The sequence below is a fragment of the Dasypus novemcinctus genome, chromosome 21, assembly GCF_030445035.2.
Source record: "Dasypus novemcinctus isolate mDasNov1 chromosome 21, mDasNov1.1.hap2, whole genome shotgun sequence".
Classification (NCBI taxonomy): domain Eukaryota; kingdom Metazoa; phylum Chordata; class Mammalia; order Cingulata; family Dasypodidae; genus Dasypus; species Dasypus novemcinctus.
Genome location: NC_080693.1, coordinates 82806041 through 82823155, shown reverse-complemented (window position 1 = coordinate 82823155; position 17115 = coordinate 82806041). Strand labels below are relative to the sequence as shown.

Sequence of the window (17115 nt, the reverse complement as noted above, 5' to 3'; positions counted from 1 at the left end):
GGAGGAGAGTCATTTTCTAAATCTTACCTGTAAGTTATGGCAGGTCAAATAGGAAAACAAACAGGAGAAGGCGGGGGCGACTGCTACCAGCCTTCTCCATCCCCATCTGCTCAGGTTTCTTTTGCTCTCTGAGGACATTTGCTTTCCCATTTAGCAGCCCTGTGCTCCAATTAGAAGCCCCCGGGGTCTCCCTCCCATCCCTTCCTGCAGCTCCCTGCGTGTTCCCAAGCTGTCTGGGTGATACTCCTCACTGTCAGGAATTCACACGCCGCCAGGAAAGTTCTAGAGCAATTTTCCACATGATCTTCTCCTGGCAGAAAATTAAATTAGCTTTCTTCCCAGAGGTCATAAGCAAAAAATAGGTAAACATCAAAAGGAGGAAAGAGGATGAAGACAGGGAAGGAGAAGACAAACAGCCAGGAGGCTCACATGCAATGAGAGAATCTTTATGCATACCTGTTAGGGGTTACTGTTTGTCTCGTGCAGTCCTATGTGGTTTTAAATGTGTTTTTATTCTAGTAACAAATATACAGTCTAAATTTTCACCCTTTCAACCACATTCAAGTACACAGTTCAGTGGTGTTAATTGCATTCACAATTTTGTGCACCATCACTATCATCTACTACCAAAAGTTTACCAAATTCTTACAATTAAGAATTAGCTCCCTCTTCCTACCCCCACCCTGGCACCTGGTAACCTATATTCTAGATTCTGACTCTCTGAGGTTCCTTATTATAATTATTTCACATCAGTGATATCATACAATATCTGTCCTTTTGTGTGTGGCTTGTTTACTCAATGTTATTTTACTCAAGGTTCATCCATGTTGCATGTATTAGAGTTTTATTCTTTTTAACAGCTGCGTAGTAGTCCATTGTATGTTTGTATGTGTGTGTATACACATTTTGTTTGTCTATTCATCTGTTGATGGACTATTGGGTTTCTTTCATCTTTTGGCAATGGTGAATAATGCTACTATGAACATCAGTATGCAAGAATCTGTTTGAGTCCCTGCTTTCAATTCTTCTGGGTAGGTACCTATAAGTGGGATTGCTAGGTCAGGCAGTAATTCTTTACTTAATTTTAGGAGGAACTGCCAAAACATCTTCCACAGTGGCTGCGCCATTTTACATTTCTACAACAATGAATGAGTGTTCCTATTTCTCAACATCCTCTCCAACAATTATTATTTTTTGGTTTTTAAGTAATAGCCAATCTAGTGGGTGTGAAATGGTATCTAATGGTTTTGAATTGCATTCACTAACAGCTAATGATCTTTAGCATCCTTTCATGTGCTTTTTGGCCACTTATGTATCTTCTTTGGAGAAATGTCTATTCAGGTTTTTTGCCCATTTTAAAAATTGGGTTGTTTGTATTCTTGTTGTTGAGTTGTGGGCTTGCTTTGTCTTTTCTGAATATTAAACCCTTATCAAAGATGTGGTTTGCAAATACTTTCTCCCACTCTGTAGGTCGTCTATTTACATTTATGATGAAGTCCTTTGATGCCCAAACATTTTTAATTTTGATAAAGTTCCATTTATCTATTTTTTCTTTTGTTGTTCATGCTTTGGGTGTAAAGTCTAAGAAACCATTGCCTAACACAAGGTCCTCTATTTTCTTCTAGAATTTTTATAGTTTTGGTTTCTGTATTTAGGTCTTTGATCCATTTTGAGTTAATTTTTGTATATGGTGTGAGGAGTCTGCCGTCCTTCTTTCGCGTGTGGATATCTAGTTTTTCCAGCACCATTTGTTGAAGAGATTAGTCTTTCCCAATTGAATGGACTTTGTGTGCTTGTCAAAAATCTGTTGGCCATGGTTGTGAGGGTTTATTATTGCTCTTAATTCAATTCCATTGGTTTATATGTCTGTTTTGTGCCGGTATCATGCTGCATTGATTACTGTAACTTTTTAATAAGTTTTAAGGTCAATAACTATGAGACCTCCAACTTCATTCTTTTTCAAGATGGCTTTGGCTATTCAGGTTCCCTTACCTTTCCAAATAAATTTGGTGATTGGCTTTTCCATTTCTGCAAAGAAATCTGTTGGAATTTTTATTGTGATTGCATTGAACCTGTAAATTGTTTTGGGTAGATCTGATGTCTTAACAGTATTTAGACTTCTAATCCATGAACACACAAGTGTTTCCATTTACTTAGGTCTTCTTTAATCTCTTTTTTGTGATGTTTTTCCATTTTCTATTTATAAGTCCTTTATATTCTTGATTAAACTTATTCCAGATATTTAATTATTTTAGTTGCTATTATAAATGGAATTTTTTTCTTGATTTCCTCCTAAGACTGTTCATTACCAGTGTACAAAACCACTACCGACATTTTGGTGTTGATCTTATAGTCTACCACTTTGTTGAATTCATTTATTAGCTCTACTAGCTTTGCTGTAGATTTTTCCAGATTTTCTCTATATAGGATCATGTTATCTGCAAACTGGAGATATTTTATTTCTTCTTTTCTTGTTTGGATGCCTTTTGTTTTTCTTGCCTAATTGCTTTGGCTATTACTTCCAGCACAGTGTTGAATAACAATAGTGAGGAAGCGAACTTGGCTCAATGGATGGAGTATCTGTCTACCACATGGAAGGTCCAGGGTTCAAACCCATGGCCTCCTGACTCATGTGGTGAGCTGGCCCACACGCAGCGCTGATGCACGCAAGGCGTGCCATGACATGCAGGGGTGTCCCCCGTGTAGGGGAGACCCACGCACAAGGAGTGCGCCCTGTAAGGAGAGCCACCTAGCACAAAAGGAAGTCCAGCCTGCCCAGGAGTGGCACCGCACACATGGAGAGCTGACGTGGCAAGACGACACAACAAAAAGAGACACAGATTTCTGGTGCCATTGGCAAGAATACAAGCAGACACAGAAGAACACACAGCGAATAAACATAGAGCGCAGACAACTGGGGCGGGGGGGAGAGGGGAGAGAAATAAATAAAAATAAACCTTTAAAAAAACAAAACAAAACAAAAAAAACAATAGTGACAGTGGCATCCTTGTCTTGTTCCTGATCTTAGGGAAAATGCTTTCAGCCTTTCACCATTCAGTATGATGTCAGCTATGGGTTTCTCACATATGCCCTTTATTATGCTGAGAAAATTTACTTCTATTCCTAGTTTTCTGAGTGTTTTATCAAGAAGTCTTCTTGGAGACTTGGGTAAACCAGGCTTCGACTCCCAGCGCCACGGCCAGTAAAAAGTCCAAAGTCTCCCCGTAACTTCCTCACGTCCTCAGGGCTCTCGCCCCCCAGCCCATGCTTCCAGCTCTCGCACCTGTGTGCTTTATCTGGGGCCCATTCCCGGCCCCGCCCCCACCCGGCTGTCCACCCAGGTCTGAAACCACCCTTGTTCCCCCTCCCCCAGCACCTGCCGCGGTTCTACTCGTTCTCGGGCTCTGCCCCTTCCTTGTCCTCCTTCCTCCTCCCCCCCCCCCCCCACACACAGTCGTTTTCCAGAATAAAACAGTGCTCTGGATGGTTGTTTCTGTTGTCTGGGCACGTGCTCCTCCAAGACGAATTCCCAGGAATAAAACTCCTCCCTCCACTCTCAGCCTGAGCCCTGCTTGTGTAAGCACAGTAATGCTGCCATTTTGCAGTTTTCTAATCACTCGACTTTTCCTTGCCCAAACCCCGATCCCTTCCAGGCCTGGCAGAAATCCTCCGAGGTCCGGTTCTGTAAGCATTTGCTAATTGGCACCGTGGGTTTACAAATCAAGTGTCTTTAAACTTGCCATGAATCATCCCCAAAATCATTGCGGCATCAATTTAAGCAGTTGTAACCCAGAGAAATGTTGAAATGGATTTTTGTTTTAATGGGGGAGGCACCCGTTTTCTCACCCCCGGAGCTGGGCCACAACCTCTTGCTCAACAGCCACGCGGCTGGGGACGAGGCAGGGGCGGGGAGGGCGGCGGGGACTCCCGCGACAGCACGCCTCTCTCTGCCTCCAGCTCCTGCACATGTGCGGAGGGCTCTTGGAACGGCCTCTGATTCTCGCGGAGGTGGTGCCCAGGTACTCGGTCATGCTGGAGCTGTTTGACGCGGAGCTGGACAAAACCAAGGTCTTGTACGATGCCCAGATGGTCGCCTCCGCAGACGGCAGCATCCCCCCGATCCACAGAAACATGCCTCCGGTGGCCGGGCAGCTCAAGTGGAGCCTCGAGCTGCAGGAGAGGCTGGAGGCACCCAGGAAGGACCTCAAGCACATCGAGCACCCGTGAGTCCCAGTGCCCGGCCGGGCCCTTCAGAGGTGTGGAAGCACACAGCAGGTGGCCTTTGTGCCTTACTTCTTGGACTCCACGGCGTGTTCTCGGGGTCCGTCCATGCGGTGGTGTGGACCAGCTCTTCCTTCCTCCTTACGGCTGGCTGGTATTCCACCTAGTGGATGGACCCATGCCATCCATCCACCATTCTGCCAGTGGGCACTTGGGTTGCTTCCACCTTTTGGCTGTTGTGAAGAGCACTGCTGAGGCCTTTGCCCGACAAATATCTGTCTGAGCCCCAGCTTTCAGTTCTTTGGGGTGTACACCTCGGCGTGGAATTGCTGGGCCAGATGGTAATCCTCTGTTTACTAATTTGTGGAGCCACCAAACTCTTTCCATAGAGGTGGCACCATTTTACATTCCCACCAGTGACGCGTGAGGGTTCCAGTTTCTCCACATCCTTGCCAACACTTCTTATTTTCCTTTGTTTTTTTGATGATAGCCATCCTATCGGGTGTTATATCCCACTGTGCATCCCAATTCCTAAACAACCCCACACTTCCTTGCTAAACCCTGATCTCCCAAAGCTAACCCTGGAAGAGCTGCCAGTCGAGTCCTCTCCTCCTCCCAACGCCTCCTCGGTGGGTGTGACTCTGAACAAGCGGGGCCCGCCCTCCCTGCACGGTCAGCCTCAGGGAAACGGAAAGCAGGCCGTCCGCTCTGGCCCCCGAGACCTGGCGAGCCCGGCAGGGGCGTCCTCGCGAAGCCGGGGGCCTCGTGCCATGTCTGACTCTCCCCGCAGGGTCATGTCCAGCATGGAGGCCAAGCTCATCTATCAGAAGTACGACGAGATGATGGCGCTGCTGAAAGGCTGCCGGGAGAAGACGTACCGGGACTGGGTGGCCCGCGTGGACCGGGACTGCCACTTCAACCTGGGGCAGCCCCTGATACAGCGAGACCCCAACAGCAGCCTCATCCAGGTCAACTTCAGCAAAGCGGTGGGTGCCGGCTTCCCGCCGCGCGGACACCCACATGAGCGCGCCGTGCCCGGGAGCTGGGGTTTCTCTCCACAGGAGGCGCGAGCTCCAGAGGCTAAGCCCCTTTTACCAAGCGCCCGTGTTGGTGGAGGCTGATGTTGACACCAGAGTTAAGCTGAAACATCACTTCTTTAAGTGTGTCACGCTTTGGGGGGTGAACATGAAGTCTCAAAGCCCGTTCTAAGTTCTAAGGCGCGTCTTTGAAAATCGCTTCACGTTAAAGCTCATCGGCCTTTCACGTGATCCCAGGGAAAAAGACTCATTGAGGGGTGGGCAGAGCTTGACAGGATCTGGACAAATGGGCCTCTGGAGAAGGCACGCAAGCTGGAGGGTCTCTACACCAGAGGCCACGGAGGGGCTCCGGGCTAAACCTGGGTGGTCCAGATCGGATGTGTGCAGAGAAGGGGGCTTAGGGGCCCGATGGCTACAGCCCTGCCGCGTGACGTGGCCCACGGGAACGCGCTCGCCCTGTCTCCAGCGCCGGTCGTGATGCCCGAGGAGGCAGGGAAGCCCCAGGCAGGCCTCCCCTGAAAGCTTGCCGCTCACTAAACGGCGTTCTTTCTTCCATTCGACAACCCTTTGCTGAGCGCCCGCTGTGGACATGTGCTTGGGATCCATCGGTGAGGTGGACAGACAGACAAAGATCTCTGCCCTCCCAGGGCTCCCCTTCTCCAGGGGGCGGGAGAGCCGAGGGAGTATGACGAATGTGGCGCGTTCTCTAACACGCTAGAAGATGATGGTGGGGACCCTGGGAGAGCGGGACCTGGAGGAACGGGGGCGGGCTGCAGTTTCAGGTGTGGTGAGAGCGAGCCTCTGGGAGGTGAGGTGTGAGCAAATTCCTGCAGGAGGTAAGGCTTTAGCCAAGCAGAAAGCCTTTGAGACAGAGGCAGAGCGTGCCTGGAGTGTTCCAGAAAGAGCTGGTGGGACCTGCTGGGGTGAGCAAAGGGGAGATTGGCAGGAGAGGGGAGCAGAGCCCCGTGGCCCTTGAGGGACTTGGCACCTTTGCAAGGGTGGAGCAGAGGGGCGCCGTGACCTGCCGTTTCTGGAGGGGGCTCCTCGATGCCCCGTGGAGCCTGGACTGGGGCAGGGATCTGGCAGGGCCAGGGGCAGAGGCAGGAGGCTGCGGCTGCGGTCTGGGCCAGAGGTGAGGTGCTGGGGAAAGGCAGGTGAATACAGAGCTGGCACGACCCCAGGTGAAGAGCAGAGAAGGCTCCAGAAAGCAGCCTCAGGGGCACGGCCTTCAGCACAGAGACCTGCCCGTGGGCGGGTGAGGGCAGGGAGCGCGCAGCACCGGGCCCCCGGAAGGACAGAGCTGCCGCCAGTGAGGACGGCGCCAGGGCCGTGCGCAGAGCGGGCGGTGGGGCCAGGAGGGCTGCTCTGCTCTGGTCCTGCTGAGTTAGCGATGCCGTGTGGGCAGGTGGACACATGAGTCTGGGGTCCAGGGGGTCCAGGTTGGAGACGTAAACGTGGGCATCGTCCACGCACCAACGGCACTTAAAGCCGCGAGGCTGGGTGAGACGCCCGAAGCGAGAGCCCCTCGAGGGAGTGGGGTGCGCGGAGCAGGCCCTGGGGCTCCCCACCAAGGAAGTCCTGGGATGGCGGACAAAAGAGATGGACAGTGGTGGCCAGGAGAGGCTGGGGCCCTGGAGGCCAAGACCAGCCCTGAGCAGGGGGGAGGGGCCCGCAGTGCCGAGAGGCCGAGTGTGGCGGCGGCGAGGAGTGACCGATGGACTGGTGACCTGGAGAACAGCTTTGGGGGTGGCGAGGGCAGGGTCTGGCCACGGCGGGCTGAAACGGGGGCAGTGTTGGAAAGGGTACCCCTTTTTTCATCTCCTGGGAGAGGGACGGTGAGATGGGGGGTGGGGGGCAGGTGAAGCCCTGAAGCCTTTTTGCCAAACAGCGTGGCAGAGAGGGCGGGCGGAGGTGAGAAGTTAGAGACCAGAGAACAGGGCGGGCATTTCCTGACCCTTCCAGCAAACGTCCCCAGCACTGCCTCCCCCGGCTTTGTCCAGCCTCCCCGGGCAGGGCTCTGTGCTGAAGGCCGTGCCCCTGAGGCTGCTTTGCTCTTCGTTTGCCTTTTAGCTAGTGGCTGTTCTGAGAGAGGTCAAGTACTTGAACTTCCAGCAACAAAAAGAGATTCCAGACAGCGCCGAGAGTCTGTTCTCGCAGAACGAAACCTTCCGGAAGTTTGTGGGCAACCTGGAACTCATCGTGGGCTGGTATAACGAGGTAAGTCGTGGGGTTTGGTTTTGCCTCTGGCTGAGAGCAAGCCCAGGTGTGAGCTCTCACGCGGACGGGAGCGGGGAGGAGACTGTAAGGCCCACATGTGGCACAAGCCACCCGGGCGGCCCGCGCACGTGGCGGCCGCAGGACAGCCGAGGTCGGTGGTGGCCCGCCTGGCCCGCACAGTTCCTCCCAGACGCTCCGCTCTGCCGAGCGCGTCTTGCTTCGGGTAACAGTCCAGCCCTTCCCCCATCTCCCGCCCTGCTCCCAGGAAAACAGGGTGGGGGCAGGGGGTCCTCTGGGACCCGGGCCTGGGTCACACGTTCCCGGAGGGGCGTCGTGAGGAAGGCGCCCTCAAGGTGGCCGGAGGGTCCCCGGGCCGCCAGCCCCGTCCCGACGCCTGGTGTTGGTCAGCTCTGCGGACCCCACAGAAGCAGTCGCCCTCTCCAGGGGCGGGTCATAAATAGGGGCGCCCCATAACCGCTTAGGCGCGGGTGGGTGGGGGGCGGACCCCTCCAGTGACCCGCGTGCTCAGATGAGCACATCGCGTCCCTCCCTGGCCGAGCAGCGGAGCCAGCGTCAGAGGCTGAGTGGGGGCCGTGGAGCTGGCCCAGGGGCCAGGCGCGAGGCCGGCACCCATCCTCGGTCGCGCTTCCTCCACCTTCAGGGCCGGGGCCTGGCACCCTCCAGTCGCCCGCTCCCCCCCACCTCTGCTCCTGACCCCACACCCCCTTCCCTGACTCCGACCCTCCCGCAGCCTCCTGTAAGTACCGGGCCCACCTGGCGGCGCAGGGAAATCCCCCTCGGGACCCTTCACCGTGCCCACCCTTGAGCGGTGAGAGGGGGTATCTTCGCAGGCTTGGGGGTTTGCGGTGTGGCCATCTTGGGAGCCCCCTATTTCACCCACTGTGCATACCTGACCCAAACAGGGCCCGGCAGGCCTCCCTCTCCTTGGAATCCCGGGAATTTGGAGCTGGGTCCCAGGGAGCATGTGTCATTGGACGACGGTGGGTGGAGGAATGGATGCCCCGACAAGCGCTAACCTGGCGCACACCAAGGCCACGGGCTTGCCAAGAAACCACGGGCAGGGACACGATTGCCCCTCGGGGCACCGGACGACGAGGGAAGGCCTGGCAGGGGCGCCCCGAGGGCGGAGCAGGAGCCCACATCCCCGGGGCCCCGAGAGGCTTGATGTCTGCCAGGCGCCCTTTGGAACCCCGTGCTCTGGGACTTGAGCTAGCTTTGGGGGGCTGTGTGGCTGGCAGCCCACTCGCCCCCACACAGCACGCCTGCCGGGACCCAGACAGCTTCGTGCTCCTGCCGCGAGCCTTCTCTGTCGGGAGCTGCTGGCGCAGGGCCAGGCTCTCAATGCGGAGGGTCTCCCTTCCACACCCCCGCGGACCACCCCTCTGACACGGACGCTCGCTCTTCCAGGGCGCTGCTGCCACGGTGGGGTCCACCGGCTGATGCCACAGCTCAGGGCGCAGCGCCCGACACGTCTGGGCCCGCCCCGCTCCCCTTCTCTGGCCCCAGCACGTCTTGTCTGCACAGAAGCCTGAGTCCCCCCCGCGGCGTGGCTGAACTCCTGAAGGCTCCCCGCCTCCCCGCCACCACCCCTCCTCGCCCCCTTGCCACGTGCTAGCAGATCTTGTATCCCCTCGAGCGTGCCAGGCCCGCGCACCCCCGTCCTCTAAGAGAAAGAAACGGAGGTGGGGATGTTGGCGATTCGAAGGGGGTTTTTGTCATCGGGGGGCTTTCTCGCGAGACACCCCATGCAGGGACTGGTGGCCAGAGAGACGCCATGTATTTGAGCAGCCCAAGAATCCAAGGTCTGCCTTAGATGCCTCACGAGAAAAGGAACAGAATACCAGCAGACTCGGAGCCGGGCCGTGGGAAGACCGAGGAAGCTGCCTGCTCCGAGCAGAAGGACCCGCTCCCGACCAGCCCGGAGAGCCAGAGGGGAAGTGGAGCGTGGTGGGCGGTTTTGTCAAAAAATTACACCCAAAAAGCAGCCGTGGACCCATTCCTTACTCCACTCCAGATTTAGGGTACGGTTGCCCTATAACCTAAAATTTGTTCAATATCAGCTAAAATTAAATTTATTTTCATTCATTTTAACTTCATTTTTCAAGGCATGATTTCCACCTACCCCTTTTCCTTGTGCTACAAACTATGAAGCGCCAGTGTTTCGGTGCCTTTCTTTGTGTTTGCTCTTCCCAGAACCAATTATTTTCTGACTCAGAGAACTCTGGGTTCACACATTCCCTAAAACACCAGCCAGCCATAGTGTTGAGAAAAAATGGAGGCTGTAGTGAAATGGTAACATGGAAAAATGTTCATGGGGTACTTTGGGTGGGAAACATTTTTCTACAATGACCATGTCATCAGAAAAAAAAATCCAACAAGTATTATTTAAAATAAAACGAGGGAAACGGAGGTGGCTCAACGGATAGAGCGTCCATCTACCATATGGAGGGTCCAGGGTTTGAACCCAGGGTCTCCTGACCCATGTGATGAGCTGGCCCATGCTCAGTGCTGCTGCACACAAGGAGTGCCGTGCCGCGCAGGGGTGTCCCCCACATAGGGGAGGCCCACGCGCAAGGAGTGCGCCCCGTAAGGAGAGCCGCCCGTGTGAAAAAAGTACAGCCCGCCCAGGAGTGGCGCTGCACACACGGAGAGCTGACGCAGCAAGATGATGCAACAAAAAGAAACACAGATTCCCGGTGCCGCTGACAAGAATGCAAGCGGACACAGAAGGACACACAGTGAATGACACAGAGCAGACAACGGGGGGGGGGGGGGGGGGGCAGGGAAGGGGAGAGAAATAAATAAGACATGAAATTGGTCTTCCAGTTCTGTATTTCCAAACAAAGCCCAGCACATGCCACCCAAACACTGCGTCGTGTTCCCTCGGCTACGAACGGCACTGCACTGCTGGGGAAATGGCCGGGCAGGTGGGGAGCAAGAAATCCCGGCTCCCAGCCTGGGGCCAGCGGCTTTGCCCCTCTGTGGGTAGCCCTGGAGCCTTCGAGCGTCCTGCTCGTTAGCACGGTTCCATGGGCGAGGGACAGCATGGCCTCTGAACCGTGGGGGTCCTTACTACCCAAGCTCCTGCCCCACTACCACCCGAGGAGCGGGCGGGTGCTTCCAGGAGCCTGCTACAGCACCTGAGCGGCCACGAGGTAGTGTTTTTTTCCCCAGATTCCACTGCTGGGGAATTTCAGTGTAGGCTGTTGAAAACAATACGCAGGGCTTATGAAGTGGAGCTCAGCGCCATCAGCTTTCTTTCCTCTGGCAATCACAAGGGGACGGTGATGTTTCACTACTTTGGGGGGCTCTTGTAGTAAGAAAGAGGCAAGAAGCCGCCCTCCCGAGCATCTGGGTAAGCTGCGGGCAGGACATCAGTGTAAGTCGTGCCGCTGTGGCCCATCTTCCCTCTATGGCCACTCCGGCCAGGCTGGCCACTGGGTCCTGATCACTTACCCGGGGCCCTTTCTTTAGAAACTCAGCCCCCCCCCCGCCCCATAAACTCTGCAAAGGAACTCACAGAGCCCAACTCACAGTGATCTACTTACGAACACCGAAGGGACGTGGTAGGAGATGATCTCACTCGATGTTCCCCCAAAGCGAGGGCCCCCGCCGGGGGAGCCTGCGCCGTGTAATGGTTTCGCCACCACACCTTGCAGGTGGCACCGTATCCCCCGACTTGTTCCATGATCCCGTCGATGCTTTCTCTTACTTCTGGCTGGTCTTCAACCGGTCACAGCGCCTAAGCTTCGTGTCGCTGCTGAACCCGCCTCGTCTAAGAGTCAGCGCTTGAAGGCAACTCTTAAAAGTATCATGTTTGTGAAGAATTATTTTGAAGGACAAGGGCCAGCATTTCACGGACAATTTAATTTGATGCACATGACTCCCTTTGTGTACTAGAAATGCCCTTGAAACAGCGTCTGTAAATCTAAACGCTATGCCAACTTTCAAACGGCACCTGTTATTTGAAGGAATGATTTATAAAAAAACATAAAAATCCCCCTCCTCCCTTTGTGTGTGAGCGTGAATTCAGGTTTTCAAGCACTCAATCAATCTCTTAGAGCGGGTAGAAGAGTATGGAGGCTCACGGCACGCCGTGCGGACAGCCAGGCTGCGGGCGGCCCTGACCACTCACAGCTAGCGTCGCCTCCTCCAGGTCTCCACCTCCTGCCCCTGCAAAACCAGATTTTGAGCTTCAGATTCATGACCATGGAGAGGATGGGGCTGGCCAAGCCAGAAATGCTCCAGTTATCCATGCGTAGCTTGGATTTCTTTTTCTGACTCTAAGCCAAATAGAAGAAGGTCTGGAATGTACACTCACTGTTTTTTGCATTGAAGTATTTCCATCTCCCTCGCCCCCAAAGTGAATAACTAAGAGTTAAATATATACATCAGTCCTTGGTGACAACATTCATTTTAAAAGTTTGAGTCTCCTGAAATTTTTTTTAACTTTAAATATCCATCCTTTATTAATATTTCATTCATGAATCTTTAATGTGCTGTCATAATTTCTTGTAATTAACCATTCATATCTGTTTTTTCTTTTATTTTTTTTAATTTTTAATTTTTATTTAATTGTCTTTTTTTAAAAAAGATACATAGATCACAAAAAATGTTACCTTAAAAAATATAAGAGGTTCCCATATACCCCACCCCCCACCCCATCCCACTCCTCCCGCATCAACAACCTCTTTCATCAGTGTGGCACATTCATTGCATTTGGTGAGTACCAAATGCTGCACCGCATGGGTTATAGTTTACATTGTAGTTTATACTCTCCCCCAGTCCTGAAATTTGATTACATATAATTCCCAATCAGAGAACACTAATTGCAGTTGCCTTGGTTGATACTGCGTAATAAAAATCCTTACCATGCATAGGACAAAATCTGGTTGGAATAGGAAACAATACTAAAATGTTAGCCTTTGTTGCGCAGATAAAGACCACAGTGATGGAGGTGGAATTTCCACTAATAAAGTCAGAATTGGAAGCTATTGATGTCAAGTTACTGGCCTCTGAAACGACGCTGTTTTGGAACAGCAAAGGTACCGAGACCAAAGTTGTTTCCCTGTGTGTTCCAACCTGCCCAGCACCTGTCCTAAAACACACCTGGGACGGCCCCTTCAGCCTTGCCACTTTATTTTTTTAAAGAGTTACTTGTTTGTTTATTTATTCTCCTCCCCACCCCCACTTGCTGCTCGCACTTGCTGTCTGCTCTCTGTGTCCTTTCGCTGCATGTTCTTCTGTGTCTGCTTGTCTTCTTGTCTTCTCTTTAGGAGACACTGGGAACCGATCCCAGGACCTTCTGACGTGAGAGAGGGGCACTCAGTCACTGGAGCCACCCTGGTTTATTGTGTCTCTCATTGTCTTTTTCTTCTGTGTCTCTTTTTCCTTATGTTTCTTGTGGTGCCAGCTCTCCACGTGGGCCTGCTCTACCTCACCAGGAGGCCCCGGAAATCGAACCCAGGACCCCCCCTATGGTAGATGGGAGCCAGTTGAGCCAGTTCCACTTCCCTCTGCCTTACCTTTGTAAAGCTAAAGGATAGTTCTGTCTGCTTGCCCAGTCCCAAAATAGCCTGTTGGTGTCACTTAGGACTGGAATCAGGCAAAGACTCCCTGGGAACGGCCAAGGGTTCCAAAGCTTCCTCGCCCATGTGGGCACGGCAGGGGCTCAGGGCAGACGTTAGAGAAGCAGAAGGAAATGTCCCTGTGACTCTGACTGCCCTTCCTCCCTTCATCTCACCCCTTAGCAGGCCGAAGACCCCCCACCCCCCACCCCGGGACTCACCTCCAGCTGCCCAGATGTGCACCCTACGGAGGCTCTTTTGGCTTTTTGCCATCTTTCCAATTCTCCTCCACCATGCCCTGCATCCACTATCTCAACTTGAAGATGGAACCAAATGTTGGGGTCCACTTACTTGAAGTTGGGGGTCTATTCTGGACGTTTCTCTGCAAAGAAGCCATGTCTCTTTTCCCTCGCTTCTCTTTTCCAGTTCCTTTGCTCCAGGTTGTTGAGTGCTTCATAAAGAAGCTCATAGCTCTCCAGAGTTCTGTGTATGGTTGAAGGGTCTGGGGCAAATGTGGTCTTTACCAGCAGATGCCTGAGCTCCCTGCATGGAATTAATGGACCACATGTACGGGGAGAGGGAAATCCTGTTTCCAGAGAAGCACAATATGCATTGTTCCTCAACACTTCATTCCAGGGAATTTTCAGTGACTTCTACTCACGATCTAAAATAGTAGAAGCATTTCCTAAGAGCTGTTTTATAATAATGTTCCAAGTTAAGCCAACCCAAGAAAAAAATTTCATCTTGCTAAGTCATTCCTTTTGTAACCTTCCTTTTTGCTTACATTTTAGATGTGTTTGAATATATCCAAGAAATGCGAGAAATTCTACATGATTTGCAGACCAGAATACAAAGAGCCAAGCAAAATATAGATGGGATTTCCCAGGCTATGAAGGTAAGTGAGCTTCAAGTCCAGAAGAGGGGCCTGGGAAAAGTGGACCCATGTGGAGGTGCTCATGGAAGGTGCCGCTGTGGCACAACAGGCCGCCACATGCTCTGGGCCGGACAACCGATGTTGGGATGGGAACAGCCTGGGTCCCTCTGGAATTCCGTTCCGTTCCATTCCTTTGAGCCCAGCAAGTATGCGTGCAGGGTCCATCTTATGCCACGCTGGTGCTAGGAGCAAGGATGGAAAGCTGTTTGCCAAGAATCAGGCCCACCTAGAACAAGCTCACTGTTCCATGCAGAAATAAGAGTCCTTTTAGCTCAAGTCTAATCCAGAAAACTGGGGGAAATTCTTCACTAGCTTCCCCTAAGGTCTGTCGTCAATGCCCAAATTTGCAAAGATATTTGTAGCCTTATATATGTCTCCGTTTGCTGGGCTGCTATGACAAATACCATACAACAGGGTGGCTTGAATAATGGTTTTGAGGCCAGAAGTTCCAAAATCAAGCTATCGGCAAGGCTTCCTTTCTCCCGGAGTCTGTAGCGTTCTGAGGTTGGCTGCTGGCAATCCTTGGGGTTCTTTGGCCTGCCCCCCATGCCCTCCTTCTGGCTGCTCTTTCAGTTTTCTACTGGCTTCTGGCTCCTCTTATGTTCCTCTGGCTCTGCCTTCCAGTTTCTTCTCCTTGTGAGGCCTCCAGGAATATGCGTTAAGAGCCACCCTCCCAGATTCACACCTTAACTAAAAATCACATCTTCAACAGTCCTATTTGCAATCGGTTCACCACCGAGACCAGATTAAGAGCAGGTATTTGCTGAGGTCTGTAATTCAGCCTGCCGCATTATCCAAAAGGAAGTTTTTATAATCCTCCCCTGTCCATTTGCAATGCTTTTTGTCTTTGTAGCACTACATTATTGATAAAATTATCATATTTAAGTCCATTTCTCTACCAATATCTCAACATTAGATAATTACAACTCCACACTAACTCCACTATGTTTTCCTGCCCCAGAACAGCCCCTGACTCAGCTGGGACTTCAGATTGCTCTCCACCACTGCCCACTCCCCACACAAACCCCAGGATTAAAATAAGTTAGAGTTTCTGACGCAGGGCATTATCCATTTCTTCACTGGAACACGTGTCTCCTACATTGAGAATCCTTTGGCTTGTCACAGTCTGAATCTTCCCTCCTACATTGTGGTTCACATTTATTGCATATCATCCAGTCAGATGTCCTCAATAGATTATAGCAAAGAAAATCATTGCCCATCACTATTTTTTCTTGATTCAATTTTCATTTGAATGGAACACTCAAATAATTTCCTCTGAAAGGGTGCATTGAAGTAATACTTTCTGAGTCCTTGCTTGTTCAAAATTGTCTTTCTTTTGACCTCACTTAGAACTGTCTTGTCCAGGTGAAGGACTTTTTGATCTGTTCCTTTTCTTTTAATGGTACAGAAGCATCTCTGTCTCTCAGCTTCAGTGTTGGGAAGGCTGGCATAGAATGACACTCTTTCCTTTGGAAGCTCTCTGTTCTCTTGGTCTAGAGATGGGTACAGTCCTTCTTTATTTTTAGGGTTCTTTATCTTTCACCGTGATTCTATGAAATAGCAACAGAGTGATGAATAAGGAAAGAGCAGAATGAGAGGACAGCAGAGACATGGAAGGAAATAATTGAGAAAGCCCACAATGCAAAGGCAGAATTAAAATGTCCTGTAGATCTAGTAAGAGGAAAGCTGACAGGGCTGCAGGGCAGTGAATAAATTAAGGGGAGGGCAGCATAAGAAGCTCACGAAGATGCGGAAAGAAAAAACAATAGAGAACATGTAAGATGGGGGGGGGAACAACATAAAATTATCATTGTTATTAAATAAGAAATAATGAACAAAGATGTAAGAGAAGAAAATTTTTCCAAACTAGGGGGTGGGGAAAAGGAAGGATAAAAGCCTAGAGTTCAAAATCTGGTAGGACATATGGCACATGTACATATATTCTGTCTAAAATTTTAAATCCCAAGGATACAAAAACATGTTCTACATGTTTCCACCAAGCAGGTAGTTGACTCACGCAAAGAAACAAAATTCAGACAGCCTTTTGACTTCACCTCCACAGTATGGGTTACCAGAACACAAGGCCAAAAGTGTTTTCTCTAAAACGTTAAAACAACGATGGCCAAGTTTTGAGAAGAAAGGTTTGTGAAGGTAACAGTTAAGCCATCTTCACAAAGACAAGGACACGGAAAAAGACCATTTGTGTTCCTTCCTGAGAAACCTACTCCAGGATATAATCCAGGTCACTAAAAGAACACCCTCATTTAGAACACCACAAAGAGGGAATTTGTATTTTAAAAGGATTGGCAGTGAGCATAGGAAGCATTTAAATATAAAAAGATATGGGAAGCATATCTGGCTCAACAGATAGAGTATCTGCCTACCACATGGGAGGTCCAGGGTTCAAACCCAGGGCCTCCTGATCCGTGTGGTGAGCTGGCCCATGCGCAGTGCTGATGCATGCAAGGAGTGCCGTGCCATGCAGGGGTGTCCCCCACATAGGGGAGCCCCACGTGCAAGAAGTGCTCCCTGTAAGGAGAGCCGCCCAGCGTGAAAAAAGTGCAGCCTGCCCAGGAGTGGCACCACACACACGGAGAGCTGACACAGCAAGGTGATGCAAGAAAAAGAGACAAAGATTCCCAGTGCCACTGACAAGAGTACAAGCAGACCCAGAAGAACACACAGTAAATGAACACAGAGAGCAGACAACTGGGGTGGGGGGAGGGAAGGGAAGAGAAATAAAGAAATAAAAATAATAAATCTTTATAAATAAATAAATATAAAAATATAACTATAAGTAATTTTAAAATATTGTTGTAAAAGATCACATTCATAAGTCAAAAGTAATATAGGTAAAGAAAATGTACATGGTAGAAACAATATCCATGGTAATAAATGAGATCAATAATTGGAAATATAAGAGGTAGGGCAAGGGGATTAGAGAGATGCTAAATTCCTAAATATGAATAAAGCAAGATCAAAGCAATTGTTTGCTCTTCATTTCCATAATCAGAGAAATGTTAATATATGGCTTTGATAAACTTATGAGAAATTCTAGCAGGATTTCTACTATCCAAATCACTACAGAAGATAAAAGCAAATAAATTGTACTCTTTAA

General features: G+C 50.8%; 1 protein-coding gene across 1 annotated transcript in view; it reads left to right on the top strand.

Moving 5' to 3' along the window:
* Nucleotides 1-17115, top strand: part of DNAH17 (dynein axonemal heavy chain 17) — a 151527-nt gene that overhangs the window by 17790 nt on the left and 116622 nt on the right. Inside the window, exons 12-16 of the mRNA XM_058284816.1 lie at nt 3958-4223; nt 5012-5207; nt 7329-7475; nt 12433-12541; nt 13855-13958. Coding sequence (XP_058140799.1) covers nt 3958-4223; nt 5012-5207; nt 7329-7475; nt 12433-12541; nt 13855-13958 — 822 coding nt within the window. The remainder of the gene's footprint in view (nt 1-3957; nt 4224-5011; nt 5208-7328; nt 7476-12432; nt 12542-13854; nt 13959-17115) is intronic.